This window comes from Accipiter gentilis, chromosome 8 (assembly GCF_929443795.1).
Source record: "Accipiter gentilis chromosome 8, bAccGen1.1, whole genome shotgun sequence".
NCBI classification, from domain to species: domain Eukaryota; kingdom Metazoa; phylum Chordata; class Aves; order Accipitriformes; family Accipitridae; genus Astur; species Astur gentilis.
Genome location: NC_064887.1, coordinates 32,896,684 through 32,920,556, shown reverse-complemented (window position 1 = coordinate 32,920,556; position 23,873 = coordinate 32,896,684). Strand labels below are relative to the sequence as shown.

Sequence of the window (23,873 nt, the reverse complement as noted above, 5' to 3'; positions counted from 1 at the left end):
TATTCATCTTCCCTTTACAACAATCACTCGAATGCAAAGTTCACATTGATTTTACATACTTAGAAAATTCAGTACAGCCTCAGATTCCAAGCACAAAGTAATGGTAAGTGGTTTGGCACAGGCAGACTGTGCTACCCTCTTTTTTAAAAACAGTCCCCAAATTAGCTTAGCTTCCTGGATTTGTTCACGGAATATCACCCTCCCATTTGTGATACTTTCCTTCAGTTATTTCTGAAGCATTTCTGAGGACTGCCAAGACTGCTTAGAATATGCTGCTATTCAAATACAGCAGATGGCACTGCTGTTAAGTAAGCATTATGGAAATTTACTGTATTCCTAGAAAAATCAACCAAGTGAACATCAACTTGTAAGTGGCTAAAATATAGCAGTCGCGATGGGGAAAGTAATTCAGAGACATACTGTGACATGACATTCAATGTCTCTTCCCTCTAAGGCACAAACTAGGTCATTCAAATAGGTCCCTCATCTTCGGTAACTTCTCACCTGTATCTTAGAACATTTTCTGAAACAGAAGCAGCCTCAACGTTTTAGGGCTGCAACATTTATCAACATCGCCAAAAAGGCACCTTCTGTTCACGTAAGTTATCATGAATTGCAGATTGTTGTGAAACTGTTTTTTCTTTGCTCATGCTGAGCGTTTATCACCAGCCTTGTTATTTTTGGGATAAACAAGCTGCAGCTATGAATGGAAGATACATAAATTATGGATGCTCACAGGAACAGCTGGACAACACAGTGTAAAGGGTTATGTTAAACCCTGTGGCTCCCCAAGAACCTCTTAGATGTACTCTATTAAAATACTCTTCTCCTCAGTCCAAGCTTGAATTATTATAAATTCTGTGTAGCTTTAGAAGTGAATAGAACATTTTGTGTTCCCCTGTCGCTGTGGCAATACAGAACACGGTATTACAAACCTCCAATATTTTTGCTGTTGATTGAAATTTTATATCCAAACACCTAATACTTCTTATGACCTTCACTTTGAAAAGAACTGAAAATTCTTTAACGTTATAATCTGAATGTTTTAAACACATACATAACAAAAGCTTTAAAAAGTTCCTCCAGCAAGCACACAATCACATACTACATCCTTTTTTCTTTCTTTTTAATTTCTGTTCTAGTACTGAAAAAAACCCCACAGCAGAATACAGCTGTAGTCATCAGATAAATTACGCTAAAATTATTTTTAATGTGGATTTAAATAACTCAGCTAAATACACAGAAGCAAAACACCCAGGGCCAGAGAACCTGAGCTAACTCCATTGCAGAACTCAAGTGTTTGCAACAAAAAAGACTATGACGACTGACATGTCAGCAGATGCTTGAATGTAGCAAACCAGCATTACCATTGGACATGTATGTTCAAATTCTAGTCTTCCATCTGGAGTCTGAGACAACCTATTCTCTTTCTTCTTAAATTAATTAAAAGCTAGTTATAGCAGTCTTAGCAATAAATCCTTTCCCGTTTCTTTACATGAAACAGCAGTGGCTGATAAAGACTTCAGAAAGGAGACTTAGCTCTCTAGCAGGCATAATGCAAGGAGCAATGGACAGGAGGAAAGACAAAGTCTAAATGCCAAATCTAATCACCTATATTCATAAACAGGAAAACAAACACCCCCCCAGCCGCATCCAACTCACATGTATGACATCGACTTTACTTTTGTAAACAGTACTGAAATAATGCAGGCACTTTCAGCACAGATCTATCCATTCTTTGAATTTAAGCCTAGCTTTTAATACGCTGTTACTATAAGAGATTTTATTTCTAGCAAGCCCAGTCTGCTGTTTGCCAAGATTTATTAAAACACTCATAACTGGAAGGGTTAACAAATGTAGACAACGTGTCAACAACAGGTAATTCCAAAAAGTTCAAATTTTCTTCCCCTGTAGATCTAGAGAAGATAAACAACTGTACACAATCTTTTATTTAATTCACATTACATCCGAGTGCAGATGTACAGAGGAAGTGGGCTTGTTCCTGACTCAATTCCTGAGGAAGTTTAATAAATTAAAATGTTAATCTGTTCTTTCTCAACTCTGCTGAAGGCATCACAGAAGTATCTGACAGTGACAGATAAAAAATAGCAGGCTATTATGGTATCTACTACTCAGTTAGTACTAACACGCAGAGACGACTGGTCTTATCGTCTGAGTGATACCATACGGTGTAGTGTTTCCTGGCACATCCATTCTTCAGCAAGACACACATAAGACAGAAATCAAATCTGCAGCGCCAATAGTTATAATTCTTCTAAGATTTTCATTATTTCATTATGAAGCAGTGCTCCCAGGAACCATATCTACACAACACGGTGCCACATTTTTACTATCAATAGGTGCTCATTTACTAGCACCAATTCATTCATGTTTTAAAAGATTTTTAAAAACACCCATCAGTGTTCATTATCACAGATCGTTTCTCAAAACTGACTATAAAAGTTGTTTTATACAAAGTTCTGAAAGCAATAGTTGATAAATAAAGGCCAAAGAATGACAGCATCTAGCTTTCAATTCCCACTTCTTCCACTATGCTGCTGTGTGGTACTGTAAAAGGTATTTTCACTTCTTTGTTATTAGCTATATTAGAAAACATTAAATTATTTCATATTCAAGATTGTTAGATGATCAGTTGCATCCCTTTCTATTCAGTCTTGATTATAGAACGGCAGCTTAGTAGTCAAACCATTAATTTTTATAACAAGACTATGTAATTACTGACAATAAAATATACAAATATCTGTACCAGCCCAGAAAAGGCAGCATGTAGTAGGGTTTTTTTACATACTCCTTAAAAGGAGACAAGCACAATCCTTAAGTATTTTATATCCCCAAGAACTGCAGCCCAAAATAGCCAGATTTATTTAAAACAGAGGTTATCAATAGTGTCTCAAAATTCAAGGTTACTAATGGAATGACAGCTTGAGCTCTGAACCTCCTTTACTTTTGGCAGTACTGTAAGTATCACAACCAGTTAAAGTATTTTATTTTTTAAGCAGAAAAAATCATGAAAAATTAAAAAATGCTTATAAATTGTCTTCCAACTGGTTTGGGTATTTTCTCTTCTAAATGCCTAATTAAGGTCACTTATTTAGTGCTTTTAAAACACATTATTTGCATTTTAAATGGCAAAATTATGTTAAATGTCAACTCTTTGATATTCTATAGCATAACCCAGGTGCAATTGTTGCACTGCGGACAGCTTTATCTAAGCAACACGCGCTCCACCTAGATGAGTCGCTATTTCTGACCGTGACTTTAAAGAAATAATTTAAAATGGAACAAAAAGAGACAACAAAACAGAGCAGGCTCACTAAGTGTTCAATAACATAATGTCATATTGCTCGATAAGACTGACAAGTCCAAATACAACTCTGAATTTCATCAACAAAGTTGTTCTTCAATGTAAACAGAGCAAAAGGGGAAGAGACAAATGAAGCAGTTGAAACAGGCAGCTAAAAGGAATGTTGTAGAAAGACCTTCAGCTGATGCTGACATGTTACAACTTATCTGTGCAGACAGGCTCAAAAACATGCAGCTTGCTGCAATCCCATGAAAATTTTCAACTGGATCAATAGGTTTGTGTTTTTATTACAGGCAGCCAAGCCTTATAATATGTACCATGGCACTGTGGAGTACCTGCCCGCAAGCCCAAAATTTTCTGTAAGCTTCTGTCATAGGAAAGACAAAGAATTCCAAAATATTTCATTTCTAGATGAGGATGGATGACAGATTCTGTCCCAGAGTTATTGAGGCAATATTCTAAGGCCACTGGAAATCTAGGTAATTTGGGGGTTGAATCACATCCTCAACAGCATGGAGACAATTTAAAAAAAAAAAAAAAAAAAGTCCTAGGAAGACAACAGGATAAAAGAACTCAATCACTTAGAGGCCACGGCAAGTCCCAAATTTGTATAAATTTAAACAAAATTGTTCTTTCTATCAAGTCATATTTAATGTGAGAATGATGAAAAGACGTCAACTGTAATGGCACTCACTTTGATGGGGTTTTAAAAATTTCTCCATAAAACTTAATTCCCATCATAAATTTAGCTACTTTTTCATACAATATGCTCCTGCCCAGGAGGTCCATTCCTTAGCTTGTGCTCCTGTTCCACCATGCATGCAAGGGAAGGAAACGTGCCTCCCCGGTTAGCTGTGAAACTACAGGATTTCCAACAGGTATTTTTCCTCTCTGGATTGAGAGTTAAAGAATATCTGTAAGGACCAATTTCACTCTTCCAGCCACAATGAAGAACTAAAAAAACCAACCCCATAAAAAAAACTCTTGGTTGACACAAATTGTTCATCCATTAATTCCAGTATTTTCATGGGGACCAGAGAACCTTCCCTGGAATAACTAGTTGGCAGCACCCATTCAGCAATGGTTTTAACTGTTTTTCTTCCCCTAATATTTTTCTTTTATGAAAAGACTTGCGTAGAATGTAAACATTTTGTCAACAACAGGACAGGGATGTGGAGAAAGCACAGTCAGGAAGGAAGTTGAAGGCTATTTAAAATTCATCTGTATCTATGACAAATTAATGAGAAGGCTGGATGCTTGTTTTTAAAAACACAAGACAGTTCACTTCAAAGGCTTCTTGATTCTTTGAGGTTTTGGTGGTTTTTTTTCAGAAGAATGAGTTCCACTGTTAGCAGCTGCAACTGTTTTTTCTCCTTCCAGTTACTGGAATTACAAGCATGCTGTTTGTTCGGCGATAAAGTAAAGAACAATTTAATGCAGACAAAAGTTCTTTTCTGACTGCTCCATTACTCCTTCTAGAGGCTGACTGGACAGACAGCTTCGCAATATGATTTCAGTCCTCCATTAAGGAATGGTTTCTTTCTTATTGTATGGCCATGTGCCTTTAGATTTTACTTTCCTTCTATGATGAGGCCCAACTAGATTTTTATTTTAATATGATTTTAACCTACACTCCTCCCACAGATTCTCAGAAGTGCCAGTTACTTCAGACTGGTTGACTCATGAATCTTAGGAACAGTTTTCTCATACTCTACACTGTTGCCTCAGTATGTTGTCTGCACACTGCCCCACTGTTTCTCAAGACATCTGTACAGATCTTCTTACTTGAAATAAATTTTCTTACCATTTCTGGTTTATTTTTAGGTGTTGTAAAAGAGGCTACTTTAGCTTTATGTGATTACCCTCCACAAATGCTAACAAGTTTCCCCTTCTCTAGCAGACTCTAGTGTTACACTCTCTCACTTTCTCCTTGGATTCTTTCACCTTCTTTCCCAGAGTAATTCATTCAGACATGCTGAGATAGACACTGCCAGATGTGAGATGAATGCAAATGTTTTAAGAGTTCTTTCTTTTTTCATTCTAAATATTATATCTATATTAACCATAACTAAAAGACTTTTTTGGCATACTTCATCCTCAAGCTTAATACAATACAAAGCGCAGGAGCTTCAGACAGGATGTAACTACGCTGTTATCACAATAATCACCAGTAGGAAATGATGTTCTGTACTTCTTGACAAACTGTCTCTTAAAATGGCCAGGTCTGAGGGCAGCTCTACATCAAGATCAGAATGAAGTAATAAACTGAACTGACAAAGAATGATCAAATCCACACCAGAAGCTCATTCTGAAAATTAACTCACTAACAGTTCAAAAGTGATCAAGGGATTGTGTTCAACTACTGCACAACCAAAGACGAGGACAAAGGGCAGAAAAACTAGCAACCTTTCTGCTTTTTCTGTTTGCTTACTTAAAATAATCAAGACATTGTGAAAGAAATAGAGCTCAGATATTTATATGGAAATGTAAAATCACTTCACCATTACTACCTCTCGCACTCACTTGGATACCTGGTGGTATTAACCTACCTCTTTTTGATAACTGAGCACCAATATGCAAAAGCAGTGATACTCTTAAGGAAAAAAATGTTGAGTTATGAATGGTGGACCATATTTGTTTTATAATGAATGCTATCAAGGCATGCACAGCAAGCCTGAAAATTTGCAAGTAAAATAATTCACAACAAAAATTAACAGAACAAACTAGAGTCAACAGTGTTGCATACTCATGAAGCCCTTTCCATTTAAAATTCTCAATTATTTTATTTATTTCTATTTTTTTATGTTTGTGACCCATTTAAATCAGAGGGGAAATCAGTGGCAGTTTCAAAAAACAGGTTCAATTCCACAGATGCCCTGACTTCCTGGTGACAAAAGGAAGTACTAGTATTTTAGGAAAATAAACATTCCAGACTATGGATCTATTCTGTCTGGTTTTTTTAAAGGAACCACAGATATACCTACAATACAGAAACATACCGTTTTGTATCTGGAGTAATGCATTCCTTAGTTGGTATAGTAGGGTAAAAAACAAAAGGAAAGAGCTTTATTCAATTGTGCTGTCTGGCAGTTCTCACTCTTTGTTTAATATCAGGCTATCAAAGCAACATGCAATACCCTTACTGTCTTTGGGCTCTCTGAATCAGACAATTGGGAGAGCTTTCTCTCTAGAAGTCTGCTAGGCTTTTACTACTAGGTATCTTCAAGAAATTAGAATTCCTAACTTTGAATAAATTATTTAACAAATTAAATGAACAACAGATGTGTGCATCAGATATTCTTAATTAGATCCCTTAGCAAATAATAAGGTAATCCACAATTCTAATTTTAAAACCAAACCAGCATTTCACTGAACATCATCTCTTCCATATAACCATGGTTTCTACATAATTTAGTTACATACATTTTGAAATTAAACAGTAAATGACTCCAACAAAACGAAACAAAAAAAGAAACATTCATGGAGTGGAGGAAGGGCTTTCTGATTCAAGGTTTTTTTACCTCACAAAGTAGTAAGTCAATGATGTGGAAGACCATGCAGAGTGGAAACTTGGCAGTAAAAAGAGTGAGGAACCACTGGGATGCATACATATGAGCTTCCAAATTGAGGTCTGAGAAATGGCTATACAAGTCTGGTAACTGCTCCTAGAGTAAAGGAAAAAATAAATGCTTCAGTATTACTCACTAATCCAAGCTCTTCATCTACACTGCCAGTAAGTACCAGGTTGCTAAACACTGAAAAACACAACAAAGTGAAATCCTGCACAATCCAATTCTTTTGAGCAATGGAAATATGTTTCTACATAAATTTCAGTGCCCATGTTTACAGCTTTTAGCAAGATATCCACTGTGGATTCTATCACGGTATCAAATAACATACTGAGACTATGTTGAGAAATTACAAAATCTTCAACAGTCAAAAGGCAGAGCGGTTGGGAAATCTATGTCATGCATAGTGTAAATTTTTAAGTTATTCCTTTGCTGTGTCTTGCTATAAATGCTTCTGCTATAGAAACCAATGGATACTAGAACAAGGAGATCACCTTGCAGAGCTTGAAAGCAACAAAGCACACAACTCCATCGGAAAATTTCTCTAACTAGGAGCATATATAAGCAACACAAAATAAGCACTGATAATCCTGTTGTACACTGATGATATATTCGTATTTAGTTAAAGTAAAATTCTTTGTTAACTCATGTAAATATTGTGAAGACCATATGCCAAACTATCAAATTAATTAGTATGCAATCCTACTCCACCAAGTAGGAAATACACACAATCTGACATGTGAAAAAAAAGATCATTAAATTAACAGTGGTCAGCTTTGTTTGGTTTTAATGTATCTCACAGATATATAGGGTCATCCATGATAACTGACTTCAGCAGCTAACAGAAGCACAGGTCAAAGCTTAATGAACTGTTAGTAACTCCTTATTTGTCAGCACAACAATGTATAAAACTTGCAGCCATTTATGTTAAATTGCTCTGACTATGAAGTAATTCCATCTGAAAAAGAGCAACATATTGCAAATAGTAAAGTCTACAAAACGACCCACACTTGATTCGTATTTCATAAGCATCAGGATGTCCTGATTTGCCTGACCTCTTAACCATCAACATAATTCACAGAAAGTAGGACACTGATGGTGGCAACCCAGAAGATCCTCTGGCCTTAATAGAACAGAGACATTCTCTCTAAGCAACATCATGAAATAGGGAAGAGTAAGAGTAAGCAAACAAAGAGAGGATAAAAACCAGATACCTAGTCTGCATAGATACAAAGATTAGCAGCAAGATTGATATATGTCAAGACAAAAGAAATTAGAAATAAATCTGACTCACAATGTTTGGATCCAGATATTAAACCTCCCTGCTTTGGTTCTACCCCACCTTAAAAGGAGAGGGTTTTTATTGTCCAGTAGCTTATGGAAGCAAAGCACTAATCTGTTCTTCATGCCAGTATTTCCATTTATGAAAGCAGAAGAATTTGTTACCCTGCCCCACCTGCATTAACTTCTCCAGCTGGAAAAATTTGCAATGGAGATCTTCAAAGTTATTTCTGTAGAGGTCCCTCAAGCCATAGTCATACATTATTTTCACAAATACACAGAATGCCTGCTCCTCCGGCATCTGTTTGGAAAAATACACAAACATGATTTTAAAAACTGAGCTGAGGCTGGAAAAGCCTTACACAAATACACACTTATATACCTTATGCATGATGAATTCAGAACCAGGGATATATTAAAATTTTCTGAATGTAGAATTAAGCAATTAAAATCTCAACAGGACTATTCACCTTGAGGAACACCTTGATTTGGCTCTGTAAGACCCTCCTTTAAGAAAATGTGGGATCATATCATAGGTTCATGTAAATATACGGCTCTACAGCAGCACAACTGTCATTAGTGTTCTTTCTGCCAAACAGATATGAGAACAACCAGTACACAACTCTCAGCTACAGAACAATTGGGGGAAAAAAAAGAAAAGAAAAAAGACATCAACTCAGGATAGTGATTTCTACTAAGAGAGACTAGGTTAAAGGGGAAAAATTTAGGAGAACTAAGGCATAACCAACCCTCAGTGAGAATAATGCTTATCTACTTTCATCCAAACCCCAGGACATCAAACTCTCTGAAGGCAGGTTTCCCATGATGAACAAGGAAATTACAAATTTTGCCTTCAGAACCTATTTGTGAGCTCAGGAGGGCTGATCCCATCTATTAACATCATGACTTTTTAAGAAGCCCTATCTCCATAATCTCTATTTAATTTTGACCACAATTTCTCACCCAACAGAATTTTAGAAGGTGGTGCTAAAAGACAAGCTATGTGAGCCACTCTAAAGTTTTGTTTGTGGGCTTGAGCCCACGGAATGTTGGATTTGTGGGAAGCCCTGTATGATGAAAACTCCACCGATAAGACATCTCCCCTATTCCCTCCACACCTTCAGGTAACACAATAGTAAGGCACAAGCAGAGTCACTGCAGACCCCAAATCAGGTTTTCAATCATATTAAAAACAACAGTTCTTTTGCAGACACCAGATTGTAACAAAAAACAATCATTGAGTATCAAGAATGACAACTCCTGACCTTTTGGTATATTCACTCATTCAGCCTCTTGCCAACCCCTTATCAAATATCAGCAATAGCTAAAAGCTCAGTATTTTCTTCAAAGAGAATTTTAGTCTCTTGATATTTACCTCCAGGGTTTCATCTTTTATGTTCAGCCTATGATTATGGCCTGTCTCCAGGGCCATGGGCAGACACTTTCATTTTCATTTTCAGACATCATAAATGAAAGTAACTAGTTAGCATAAAGAACTGCCAGATCAGCTGCTAGCTACCTGTCCAGGCTAGATTTGCTGAGGACAAGCTCTTAGGAATCTCAAAGCTCTTTGTCACAATCTTATCTGGATGGAATGATCCCTACTGACAGCAGATAAAAGCTGCAGACAAGGTAAAGGGAAGAAATAGTTTTATCCTGACCAAAAGGCTTGAATCTGCTTTATTATAAGATGAACACAAATCTCAGTTTCTTTGGTAAAGTAACAATTATTTCTAATAAAATGACAGATGCTCATGCACAAGCACACCTACCTTGCACGCTCAGACACACATGCACTGACAATCATTCCTCCCCTGAGACGGGGAGAGGGAGCAAGAACAGAGGTAAATACTAAGCCAAAGTCATTTACAGGCAGAGGCCACCGAGTCCTTGCTCTCAGTGGATAGAGATTCTCCAATATTACCAAGCCCCAAAATTCAAAATCATAGATCAAGTTTTCATTTCTTATTTTATTTATTTTAAGCAAAACGTATATATTTTTTGGCATTTCCATTCTGATTTTTAGCATTTAGATATTTGCTCCTTATTATCTTCTCTTTGGAATCACAAAAGCCAGAAATTTACCATTTTTTTAAACTAGATTTTAGTTTTTCACATAGCAATGACTCCGAGACATAGACAGTAAGAAAAAAAAAAGTCAAATACTGTAAGACTTACAGTAAAACGATTAGAGTTCGCAACACTGTCTCCCCGTGATTGGAAGTTACCTGCTCATCTTTGATGGGAATTTCATCAAAACAGCAAAATCACAAAAAGCCAGGATGGAGGCTCAGGCTACCCAACCATCCCTGAAACATATCTACACTGAAGAGAAAGGATATCCTGTCCCAGAAAAAAGGGAAAGGAAGGGGTCTAGAAATCCATGCAAAGATACAAGAGTTAGAATGGGTCTTACAAGCATTCATAGCATACTGATTGGTTGGAGAATTTGAGAAAAACAAGAGTTTGACAACATCCCGGGAAGCTCCCAACTTACATGAATTCATTGAGACTGCTTCCCTTCCCCCCTTTCTCTGATTATTTCAGTTTAATATCCTATTATGAAAGCAAATGTTATAAAGGGCATATTAAAATGAATGTAATTGCCATTTAGTATTCCCTGTGTACAGGGCAATTTCTTCTAACTCCAGAAACACTAAAACCAGAGGTGATTTGCTATAGTAATGACAGCATGCAACTAAGTGAGAGGAGCTGAAGTATTAGTCAAATGTTAAGAATGTGACACCCACTCATTTCTAAACAACTCTGGTATTGAAAATGGCTTATTCTTCCAGTGCAACTTAAAAATCCTTCTTTGGGTAAAAACTTAATGGCAAAATAACTGTTAGAAAAGCTAATTTGCAGTATAGGTGGGATTGCAATAATGTGACTAATTCAGGTTTATCCTTAAAGAATCTAAAGCTTCTCTGTAACACTGTCACTGTGTATCATGCATGCTCCTTATGTCTTCAAGGAGTCAGAGATCTCACTAGGAATTACAACTTAATTAATCTGAATTTGAGCTCCAGATGCCTTAGGAAGTATGTGTGTAACATATATACCACCAAAAGCTGACTCAAAACCACAATCTGAAATGTATTTCAACCATGATTAATGATTTATTAATTAAAGCCTGACAGAAAAAGCAGGCAAGAGCCCGTGTAAGAGTTGTTGTTGGGCTTTTGGCTTGTTTATTCAGATATTCTTTACGATACCCACACTACTTGAATCTGCTGCTTTTCCACTGATACGTCAAAGTTACAGCATCTTGCAGGTATAAAAATTGTGTATTTATCTATCTATCTCTATATATACACACGCACATGTATATATAGGAAGCAACAGATCAAAATTTGTACAGTTTTTGCTCACAGGCTAAAATATCAAGGTTAAAATACAGCTTTCACTCAAAAGATTTTATAAAATGTCCCTAGGAGAAAAAGTCTCACTGAAAATTAATGAGACTGCTTGCTCTGGTTAGCTGCTCTCAGAATATCTCCCAAAGTTAAATTCCCCGTAAACACAAAGGGAGTTCACCTACGTGACAACTAAATTAAAAGAAAATGTTAGTAGTAACAAACCAGTTTCAGATTTTGACACAGAGGTACTTGACAATTTAATGGATTTCTCCTATATAAAGGAAATCTACATTCATAAGGCTAGAAGCTGTTAGTCATTATTTGCCAAAAAGCAACAAGAGGAAAATGAATACAGACAAATAAACAACAGTAAATATCTGTCAAATAGCATGCTACAGTACTACTGATTTTAAAGCTGCTTTCGTTTCAAATATCAAAGCTTTCATTTTGCAATTAACTCACATGAAGTAGAAGCACAGCTGCAAGGAAAGACTGTCCCTGGCAATAGCCAATGTCTTCATCATATACAGAGTATGCCTAGAAAAAATAAAAGTCAACATATATTTAAAATGCACACAGGCATTATCAAAATGTGTTATAATCAATGAGCTATTCAGAATATGTAATACTATGCAGGCTAAAATAATAAAGGGATTGAAACTGTAGCCATTCTTGCACAGGTTTTCAGGGCACTTAAGAAAACATCTTCAGGTCACCCTCAATCTTCCATAGATGTAATATTTGTGAGTTTTTATTTTTATTTTTCCAACGGCATGAAAAAAGTTGGATGCAATTTCCCTTCACCTAAATCAAGGATAATTCCGCTGAGGTCAGTAATGATATAACTTCAATGACTTAACAAATATGATATAAAAACCAGGGTAGTTTGTGTTGTGGGAAGAGTGCTTGTTTGTTTTTGGAAAAACAAGTTCTGACATCATGAAAGTACAGAGCCTGAGGTTGGTTGTTAGAATACCTCTGAGAACTACTGTAGCTTGAAAATTTAATCAGAAACAGTTTTTCCATGTCCTTGTTATGCTGAAGAATGAACGAGACTCGTTTTCATATGGTATAACTGACATACTACTTTTTTCTTACTCTTAAAAAAACAAAACTAAAATAACCAACCTTTCTTTCCCTCTTACTTTTCCAAGACAGATACTGTTTCTAAAGAGATGTCAGAGGATGTTAAGAATTTGAAGAAACTTGAGAAAGTATAAGCAGCAGCAGGACTGACATCTGAGAGAGAGACATCCTCAGAGAATAAGTAAGGTACTAAGGTTACAGCCAGGGAAAACAAAAGCACAAGGTCAGAGTTACGGGGAGGAACAAGCCACATGAATCAGAAAATCCACTTTGCCCCCCAAACTGCCACCTAGACTGTTTACAGATGAGAATGTTTCAAACTGGAACACCATGCTTATCTTCTTTTTTTAAGTCTTGAATGACATCAAGATTGCAAATTCACTGAAAGGAAGCACAGTGAGACTGTGAATAAACGATGTCAGGTATGCTGGGGAACCAAACCCACCTGGATCTATCGTACAATATTTTAAAGTTGGCTAAGCTGCCTCTTCAAAAGGTAAGAAGAATTGTGACTCAAAAACAGATGTGACTCCTTTCCAGCCAACGGTATTATCATCATTGCAAATAATTTCTGCCAGAAATGTTGAAAAGGAGGCCAAAACATATTTAAAGTCCTTAAACCACCTTTCCTTTTTCATTCTGATGGGCAAAAACTAAGAAAGAAATATGTATAAGGAATTCTGTAATGATTCCAGAAGAGAAGATTTCTGTAAAGAATATAACCTGAGTATTCCTTTCAAGGTCACTGTTTATAAACAACTCATCCATACATTTCCTAATACATTTGTAGCTTTGTGATAAACTGAACTGTGACTTACAGCTCTTAGCCATTTGTCTATAGTTTACCATTGTTTCCAAGTATGTTAGATGGGATTAGTTAGAATCTGATTGAAAATAATCCCAGTCCATTGCTCCGTTTCAGTGGTCAAGCAAATACAAGAAGACTAGTCATACAAATTATTGAAAAAAATTTAATGAACCGTTACAGACTGCTTACTAGTTTAAACCAGGTCTAGCCAGAAAAGTAGAATATAAAAAATAACTCTGTAAGTATACAATAGCAGATACAAAACTTTGAATTGGAAAAAAAGGATGCTCTCCTGGAAAACATTAATTTAAAATGACTCTTTAGCTACTAAGCACTGAATTAACAGAAATTACTTTCAACACTTAAATTAATATTACATAAGACTAATTAGAACCATCCACAGGTTAATCATCATGAGTCTTTGTCTATTTGTTCCCCAAATCTATCAGTTTATGAATGCCTAATATTTTATTTCTGTAATATTCCTAAAAGCTGTATTATTTCTGCTTTTGAAAGGCCAGGTCTGCTTACAAACAGATTTGCAGAATTACAAATAATAAATTTGATTTATGATTTCTTCATAGTACATAACAACACTTTTACTTGAAAAAAAAAAAACAAGCTGAAAAATTAATAGCAAATTATGAATGCGTGGGGATTCTCTGTTGTGAGAAGCATTATTAGCAGAATAGCTAGTAATTTGCTGAAAACAGCAATAAATTAATCCAAACAAGTTTTAAAATAACTATTGAGAAACCAACACACTGGAACAAACTGCCTCCAAAACTGACACAGATTAAAAAGTAAAGAAAGTTATCAGAAATAAAGATACTCCTTCTGAGATTGTGAAAAAAGTTGAAATGATGGCAAAAGAGGCAAAATGGGGAGGGTGCAAAAAAATCCTCACTCTGCATGTTAAACATAAAAATATGAAGGAAGACCAAGAATACTCTCATCATCAACTTCCTAAACACATTAAAACTAGCAATAAATCCATTTCAAACACATCCAGAGCAGGAAGGCAAAGCCTCTACTTGGAAAATACATGATCAAGGTAGAAAAGTTGTATTTAAACTATAGCAGAAAATCCACATGAACTTTCCTTGTGTTTGTTTTATTACAGAAGAATCACAGGGGTTGTCATCCTGCTGGAACCATTTCTAATGGGATGTGTTGAAGGATCTGTCTCCAAGTGAGTATCAGAAGAGATGATAAATGAAAAGGAATAAAAATACTAAAAATTTATTAAGAACAGACAGTATTCACCCAAAAAGCCTGGGGGGGGGGATGGGGGGAAGTAAACTGGTAATCCACTAGCTGGCTGATTAAATCAGAAGAATAGATGACAAATTTGAAGCATTTGTAAAAATCGGTGATCCACAGAACTACAAATCAATAAGTACTGGATAATTTGGTTTAAAAAAAATATTTCAAATTAATTGTTGCACACATATATATATATATAGGATATATAAGAGAAAAATGTCTGAGGGCCCCAGTCAGTAAAAGGATGTCATCATTAACAAATCTTTGAAGCAACCAACAACTATGAAAAAAAAATATTAACTGCTTGATCTGCTTGCTTTTTGCAATGCATTTCAGCTAGGTCCTTCCCCAAAATCTGATCTTCACAAGCAGCTGTTATCAGATACGTACATACTAACTTCGGTTCTGCATGAGAATTAGATCAAACTGAGAAAGATTCTGCTGTTAAGTCAAAGCATTATAATGCCAGCAACTAAAGATTTATTTTTTAATGAAGTCTCTAAAATCTACATGATTTCATTGTATTTGCCCAAAGCAAAGAGATTTTTGAAGCTATATGCATATTACATTTCTAATTATACTTTTTTAGTTTTAAGTAACCTATGGGACTTGATACTGCTGAAATATAACGTAATTAACCAAAACAGCCTCAAAAATAAGGATGCTGCCTACAGATACCACTATAATATTGTATTATTAACAAAAGATCTAAGATTAATTATTTAAGATTTGTCTTTTTAAGGGACTGAGGAGCATTAACTTTGTCTTTCCACATGAAATATGAAAACAAAGCAAAATCCCAAATTCTCTACTGCCGTTGCAGTCTTTGTAACTTTGTAATTTCAAGAGAATGGGATTTTTCCCATGACAACCTGCGACAATGTTGCCATCTTTTTAAGTTATTATTTTCTTAAGCTGTTGGGGAATCTCCAATCACAATACTCTAGTTAACTGAGATTTTAAATATTCTCTGTCTCATAAATGGGACTTAATGAAGATTCTGACTTGAAGCCTACTTTCATTCATTTTAACTAAATGAAGATCTCACAGAATGAAAACATCTTTTTAATAGTTATCTGTCTTCTGAAGAGAAAAACTACTATGCAGTTATTAGTACATCATTAGAAAGTAATACTTTGGAAGCAACGGAGTCTCCTCAAATAAAGTCAATGATAGGGAACTGCCTGCATGTTGGGAAAGTGAACGAAGTACTTCTCAAATTCTAGAATGAAACATTTTTCACCATTTTGCATCCTCATAAGCATGAAAATGATTGCTTATAGTTGCTGAAGGTTCAAATGTACTTAAAACAACAAAATGCAAAACACTAACTAGCAAATACAAGTTTACAATCACATTGCCAATTTGCCTTTACCATAGTAACTCAATTACATTAGAAACAAAACATTACAATTACATTAGAAACTAAAGAGAGCTCATGAAAAATATTTCTCTAGTGCCTGCCTCATACAAAGGCCTTACATTTTCAGAGCTTTCACTCCCACACGCACACTTCAGGGCAATGCAGTGGGAAAGGTATGAGCAGAGGCTCTACAGATCTCCATCTCTCATCTGCAATAACAGTATCTCTCCTGTCAGTAATAATGTTTCCTGGCAGAGGAAACACTCACTTCTCTGAAAAAGCGACAGGCACACTGGCACAATGCATGTTAACAGCCATAGAAGATATCCAGCACCTGTGTCCCAGGAAAAAGGAAAATGTAACAGGAATTGAATGCAAGTTTTTGGGGGGAGAATTACAAGCCTGATTTGCTCTCATTACTTACCTTTGTGTTGCTACCAAAATGACAGAAATGATCTAGGGAATCTACTCGATGTCTGATACAGACATAGCTCTGTGCTGAAGTCCATTTTAGTAGAGTTTAAAGTCTTACATGGTGTCTGAAAAACCAACTGTCTCAAGAAAACATCCATACTTTGATGCAGACTTCTCACACAACAGGGTACTTTATTACATGCTTGGTCGCTGAATAGTTTTAGTGATACTATAATTTAAAACTCCATACCTAAATTGATTATAAGGCTAACAGTTTGAAAGTAGTAATATTCCTATAAATGCAGCATTTAGGATGTATCACATTATACAAGGAATTTCTGTGTTAACTGAAAACTGTATCTTTAGAAATCAGTTACTTGTTTATTGAGTATCACGGAGAAGGACGTATATATTATGCAATATGCCTCCTCCAGAGCTATAAGGCCCAAGAGAATGAAGAAATCCTCACATTTTTTCATGCAGGCCTCCAGACATACTAAAGCCTTCACTCTCTTTCCAGCACTCAAGATTCACAATCCTGACCTTTTTACTAGTACAGCCTCAGCAGAAACCCCATATACAAGAACAGTACCACTGCTTCCTTGCTGAGCACAGATGCACAGAGAAGGAACCTTATTAATATGTAAATGGAAGAAGACAAGATAACATTAAAAATCCTTTGCATGAAACAAGACAACAATATTTACTAAAATTGTTCTTCAACCCAGGAGAAAAGAAAACAAACAACTAAAAATAGACGAAAAATAACTCTTAATTGATTCTGTTTATGCTCCTATGTTTATTCTAAAATTGGCCAATAGACTCCTATAGGAAAGAAAGAGATCGGCTCTCTCTAAAAAACGATCAAACCAAAGTGGACAAATACTGAAACTTCCTGTTTGTAAATTTGAGGAGATACTATAAATTGAAAAATGTGGAAGAATATGTGCATGCTGAGAAGAGGTGATCATATGAAAAAAGATGCTGCAATGAAATGGAAATGAAAATGTAAAAGAAGGATGAAAGTTAGACAATCAGCTTACAGGACAGCACTAAGCAGCCGTTCTGCCATGCTGAAGGATGAGCCAAAGAGTAATCCATCATTCACAGCATATCATGGCATAGAAGCTACTGGTCACAGAAGAGCAACTCAAAGACATTTTCACATTTCAATTATACAGAAATGAAAGCCAAAAAAAAAATATATTGGAACCCACTCAGTATCAGCTTTGCTAAAAAAAGTTAATTATTTCCTCTACTAATGTGGGTACCAACAGACAGACAGACATTGGAATGACAACTAAAATGGAGTGTTTCATTTCACACTAAACCAGCTATCACACTGATCCTGTGCATAAAACCTTCAGGCAAGTATGACTGGGATTAGGAAAAAACCAACAAATTTGATCAGCCAAGGAGATAAGTATTTAGTAACAAAATATGTCATGATACAAATGATTCATATCCTTCCATAATGCCTTTGTTTACTGGAAAACACTAACACCAACTTTGAATCTCTGAAAAGTAATTCAACAATTTTCAGCAAAACAGCAAAAAGTTGTGTCTATTTTTCCAGTTTGCCCAGTAAGAACACTCACCTATCTAACCTGACTGATTTCCCTGCAACATACTCCCTTTCTCCTATTAAAGTCACAGTGGTTGTTTGTCGAATAGGAGTTACTTTAATCAGAAAATTAGACAAAACACATCTTGCGTTAAATTCTGCACCGCATACACTCCAAACAGTTGAGAGGACTGTTTCTGCCAAGTGCTTTGATTCCCTGGAGCATTAAGCTGTTAACTACATATGCATGCATGGAAGTAGGTCAAGAGTACTATTCTGCAATGCATTGTAACACAGAGAATGAGCTCTTTAAATAGAGCTAGAATTCATATAGTATTTAAAGAGAAAGTGTGCAAGAAACAGAACTATTTTCCCAAAGATGTTTGCTCTGTGCAAATCTAGCTTATGCCACGTCCTCAAGTGCAATCTCCTATCTAAAATCTGGAACTCTTTTCATTCCTTATCACCATTGTCAGCCTTAAAGTTTATTTTTAGATACTTTGTCACATAAATGTTCTCCAACTGAAAAAGTTTCCATCTTTCCCGATTTCCTACTGTTCTGAAGAAGAGATTAAGAGACGGAACTAAAACTGACAGACCCGTTAAAATGAGGCAGTGAGCTTTTAATGGTTTTCCTTTTTATCTGACAGCTCACATCATCTCTCATTTCAGTGGGGAATGAAGAAAATGCTCTTCAGCTTTTTACCCTCCCACTTGAGGATAGACCTTTCCAGCCTTATTCAATAATCCCATTCTTCAAATATCTTGCTTTCATGTTAGAAGGGCATGAGTGCACAGCACCTCTGTTAAAAGTTATTCTTGCAATACAAAGCAGTCACAATATTACTTCCAACGCAGATTATTAATTTTTTTTCCAATGGAATGGCAAGTTCATAACCAAATTAATTAGCTTTTAAAAATCTTTCTCTAAAACTCACCACATCAATCATAAACTCAAGGTCCAGTCAGACCCAGCCATAGACAGGTTATCTGTAGAACACAGCCATAGCTGTTTAAGAAAACAGTGCAAGGATGAAGGAAAAGTTGCTGCCTAGAGATCTACATAGCAGTTATGTCTGATCTCAATACTGACAAGTAGATAGAAACTGTCAAGAATAAAAATCAGTAAACTTATGAATAATTCAATGTTGAAATTGGATGTGGCTGTTCTACCAGGAAGCAATGCTTCCCAAATCCTTCTCTGAACCAATGAGCACATAAAAGAACGAGGCAGTCAATAGAGTCTACTAGGATTTTTAGAAAACCTTCAACAAGCTCCCTTCCCAAAGGCTTTTTAGGGAACTAAGCTGCCATAGAAGGTCCTCTTATGCACTCAAATAATTGATTAAAGGATAAAAAGCAAAAGGTAGGAATAAACAGTCAGTTCTCATCTACAGAATGAAGGTGAGGTCACGCACAGAACCTTACAGAAAGACACGCTAGGGATAATGCTGTTGAAAATATTCACAAATCATACAGAACACAAAAAAAAGCACAGTAACAAAGACTGCTGATGAGACAAAGTTGTTTGGAGCAGTAAATTAAAAGCTGACTGTAAAGATGCTACACAGAACATGTTCATATCAAGAGAAAGTGGCAAAGTGGCAGAGGGCATTCAACTGTAGATAAATACAAAATGCTTCACAGGAAAAGCAGTCCTCAACTTGATGTACACACTGACAGGCCTCTAATCCAGATCCTTCAAGAAAAGAGGACCAACATCTGCAGCAACTTTCTCTCTGCAAGAGCAGTAGAGGCCCTGAGAGCAGGGAAGGCTCCCAGCTTTGGAAGATGAGTAGAATTCTTCACTTTTAGTACAGAAAACCCAGGAAGATCCGAGATCTCTGCCTCTGTGAAGCTGCCTGCTAGACAGATAATTCCTCTAAGTTGCTTCTAGTTCAGACAGATTCACTCCTTTATCTTCTCTTTATTAAACAAAATAGACTGAGATACTCATTCATGAAAAAGAGTTTTTCTTTCCAAAGTATGTTCCCAAATCCTTTCATCATCCTCATGGAACTTCTACAGATTCTTTCCAATGTAGAAGTAGTCATCTTTAATTCTGGACACAGTAATAAAAGCAGCAGCTGCAGCTGTAAAATACTGAGTTACTCAAGTGATTCTATTCCTACACAAGATACATCTATGTATACATCCTTTAACACCTCATTATTTACCATTCCCTTTTTCTCTGTGTCATCAAGACAGCTTTATCAGAAATGATTTTTCTGTTTTCTTTTAGGTGACTAACCAGAGTACACCAAATGAACAAGTGATCTTGCATCGAATGAACAAGTGATCTTCATGACGCCTTGTCTGAAATACATTTATTCAGTGCTGATGTTTAGTAACCTGCTAGCTAGCCAGTTTTTAATTCTTTAATGTGTCTTGTTCGTGTTCTAACTTGTCCAGCATTTATATATTTTTTGCATGGCAGACTACATGATCTACAGAATTTGGGTAAAATTACCTTCACCAATGAAACCTGTTTTGTTTTTTTTTTTATTAGCTTGCCAAGATCTATTTTCAGTAAACTCATAGGCATTCATTATAGTATACTTCTCACATTTAATTCTCGATAAGGTGAATGCTATTCCATCATTTTTCACTTAACTGATATCAAACTGACAAGCCCACAATTACCTGCATTGTCCTAGTTACTCTTTTCAAAGACTGGCACAGGAACTGTTTTCCTGTAGCCCTCTAGAGCCCTCCAAGATTAATGAGAAATCAATGTAATTGGTTCAAAGTTCTCTTGGCTCCTTTATTTTTTACTTCTTTTTTTAATGTGAATTACTCATGACAGTGAACTTCAATATACGTAGCCTAAGCAGCTATATTTAAGAGTCATCCAAATTATTGTTTGAATAGGAGTCTCTATCACCATAGAATTTATCTGGAGAACAGGAATATGTATCATTATACCCCAAAGGCAGGACACTCTGTTCTGCTTGTTATGACAACTCCATCATTTCTGTCTATTAATCAGCTGAAGGTGGAAACAGAGTAACAAGGAAAAGGAAGGGAAGTGGAAATGGCTTTGTTGAAGGCAATCATTTATTCTACATGTAGAAAAAAATGTAAAATGAAAACTGACTGCCAGAAACACAATAAAATCTGCAACTGACAGCCAGAGAACTAGCTGTCTAGCTGCAATATTCTACCTTCTGGATCTCTCATGAGCAACAAAGTCTGTCTGTACAAGCTGGACAAATCTGTTCATTTAGTACCTCAACCTCCCCATGTGCAAATTGGAAAAAATTAAGTTGATTGGAAAAATTAGAGGTGATCCGAGAGCTACAAGTGAAAAGCTATGCACACACATTGCTTGTGGAAAGGTCAGCTAACTTGTTCTCTAGACATTTATCTAGAGACATTCTTGCTTAACTTCATAGCAGAGCTTGCTCTGAGGGTTTCTATTCCTCTGCAGACCTCTCTACCAGCAGAGCAAAAAAAGTTCCACTTTACCATGCTTCTACTGAAGTGGACCTCTGATACCAAACTGCCCATGAGTAAAACTAGCTTGAGCCTCGCTCTTCTCATACACATCTTAGGAGATATAAAATGCAAGGTTATAAAAAGTACTTCAGTCTATGCAGTGCTGCATAAACACTACACTCTCCACACGCCATCTAAATAAAGCTTTAAAATCTTATTGATTAGTGACTTGGATCAGAACAGGGTTATCAGGGCAAAATACAGTCATAGCAAAATATGGAACACACTTTAAAATTCAGAGTACTGACTGTACCTTACAGATTTTGTATAGAGATTCCTGACCGTCTCCTTCTGTATCTTTGAAATAATCATGTGCTGGAAAAGTACGATGAATATCTCGTGTAATGACACTTTCTTGAGCAGAATCCTGTAAAATAAGAGAGAAAAATCCTGATGTATTAGCCCGGTAACAGTGTAATTAAACACAACAGAATATAAAATTCAATGTGCAGTCAACGTGGATACATTAGATAACTGCTTTACTGACTCATCCTCCAAAAATGCTTTGAGAAGAAATTGAAAATCCTCTAGTCTCATATGCAGTAATAACTTGACAGTTTAACAAGAGCAACGTGGCATGTTTTCTGTCCTTCAGGCTTACAGTTCAACTTTAAAACTCATAGGGAATTACTAGTTATTTAATTGTATGTGCATTTTTACCACAGAACATATGCTCACTGTATTTCTTTGGAAGTAAAAAAAAAAAAAAAAAAACCACAACCAGAAAATTAGACTGTCTCTCTCTTGCAAGCTCAGAGGTATTATTTTTAAATGTATATCATCTACCATACAAACAGTGTTAATTACAAATTGTAACTGTTACTTAGAAATGTTCAAAGTTTACCATTAAGTGGTCTTTAAAAGAACAAACCCAGAAGTACCACCAGAAAATGTTATACTATCAGATAAATCCCATATCTTTCCCTGCTACCACCTCCAATTCAACTACATTTTTACTTTGACTAGCAACTAAGGATAAGTTCAGGTGCCTTAACAGTGGTGTCAGATGCCATTTTAGAAGCTTGAAGACAATCTTGCCTGGTAAGCAGTTGCTACTGCAGAAGGATACAAGTCTGCTGTTAAGTGCTGCATCAGCTCTGCAAGCTCCATGTGGACAATCTGCATATCCGAAGACAGCTACAATGACACCAAATGCCCATGTTTAGGCAACCGAGTTGTTCCCTAGACACACCTAGCTCTGTAGATAAAGAACCAATTGCTTATGATGCTGCATTTTTATAAAAAAGATGGAAATCATTGCAATCAGACCTGAGAAATACCACTGTGTGTATGAGGAAGCGGCATCAAAATGTCAGAGCTGGAAGTACAACAGTTAATCAATTATCTTCAGGTTCCAGTTACCCTCAGTGTGAGATAGTACCTTTAGGTTCGTAAATATCAAATGGTGCTTTTCTCTATTACCTTTGTAATCCTAAAGGAAAAACCAAAAGAATCCTCACCTGTGATTTAGAAAATAAATCCTTTATAAATACTTCTACCTTGAAAACAAATTATCTCTGTTACAGAAAAGCTTCTAAACCCTCAGACTGCAGTTTGTAATCCAGGACTCTCCATAAAAAAACTTCTTTACACCTGCCGGAGTCACCAACCAGGTAATCTCCCGAATTTAGGTGGTTTCCTAATCCCATAAAGCCTCTATAGTGAGCCAATGCCACATAGGAATACAGTTGCCTGTGGGGGCTTAACCAGAAGTTCACTGCAATTCCCAACTACCCTTTCCTTTTGGGCCCATCCATAACCCATACACATGAAGACATCACCGTGGGCTGGATCAGGCTACCCTAGAGATGAAAACCCATCCTTGTACTTCTCCATTCACTTCAATGGCAGCTAAGAAAATAGCTATAGTTGCAATGAGCATAAATGTCACTGTAATATGTTTCCTAACAGCACTCAACTGAGTATCACAGATAAGTAAGAAGAAAAAAAAAGTTGTGGGGTTTTTTAAAAATCTAGATATCTTCTATTCTCATCTGTGTTCTCATTTCCTTTGATTCTCTCCACCCTTTGCGCTATACTATGGTTTCATCTTTCTTCCCCATCCCTCTGTGCACTTGGCACAATCTTCCAGTTTTTGCACATAGAAGTCTTCCTCTTTCTGCTCTCTCAAATCTCTCCCTAAAGTTCATGGGCTTCCTGAATCTTTGCTATCATTAATCTATCCATTTACGATGTCCTAATTTTCAGTCATCTCAACTGTCACTTTCTCTTTGCTTGACAATGACATTTTTAGTACCAGACAATAACACGATCTGTATTTTTTAATATACCAGGCATACTATTACGTGTTAAGAAAAGGAAATCTTACAAAGAAAGGTG

The 23,873-nt window shown here is 36.2% G+C and overlaps 1 protein-coding gene across 7 annotated transcripts in view; it reads right to left on the bottom strand.

Annotated features, from left to right (window-relative positions):
* Positions 1-23,873, bottom strand: part of RABGAP1L (RAB GTPase activating protein 1 like) — a 268,294-nt gene that overhangs the window by 98,599 nt on the left and 145,822 nt on the right. For 6 of the 7 annotated variants that reach the window (XR_007507040.1, XM_049808538.1, XM_049808535.1 and 3 more), the window contains 4 exons: positions 21,787-21,900; positions 11,997-12,071; positions 8,351-8,476; positions 6,847-6,990 (listed from right to left, as the gene is read on the bottom strand). Coding sequence is in view for 6 of the 7 variants with exons in the window: in XM_049808538.1 (XP_049664495.1) it covers positions 6,847-6,990; positions 8,351-8,476; positions 11,997-12,071; positions 21,787-21,900 (459 nt within the window). In the remaining variant the exon portion in view is untranslated. The remainder of the gene's footprint in view (positions 1-6,846; positions 6,991-8,350; positions 8,477-11,996; positions 12,072-21,786; positions 21,901-23,873) is intronic. The other variant, XM_049808539.1, reaches the window with a different exon arrangement.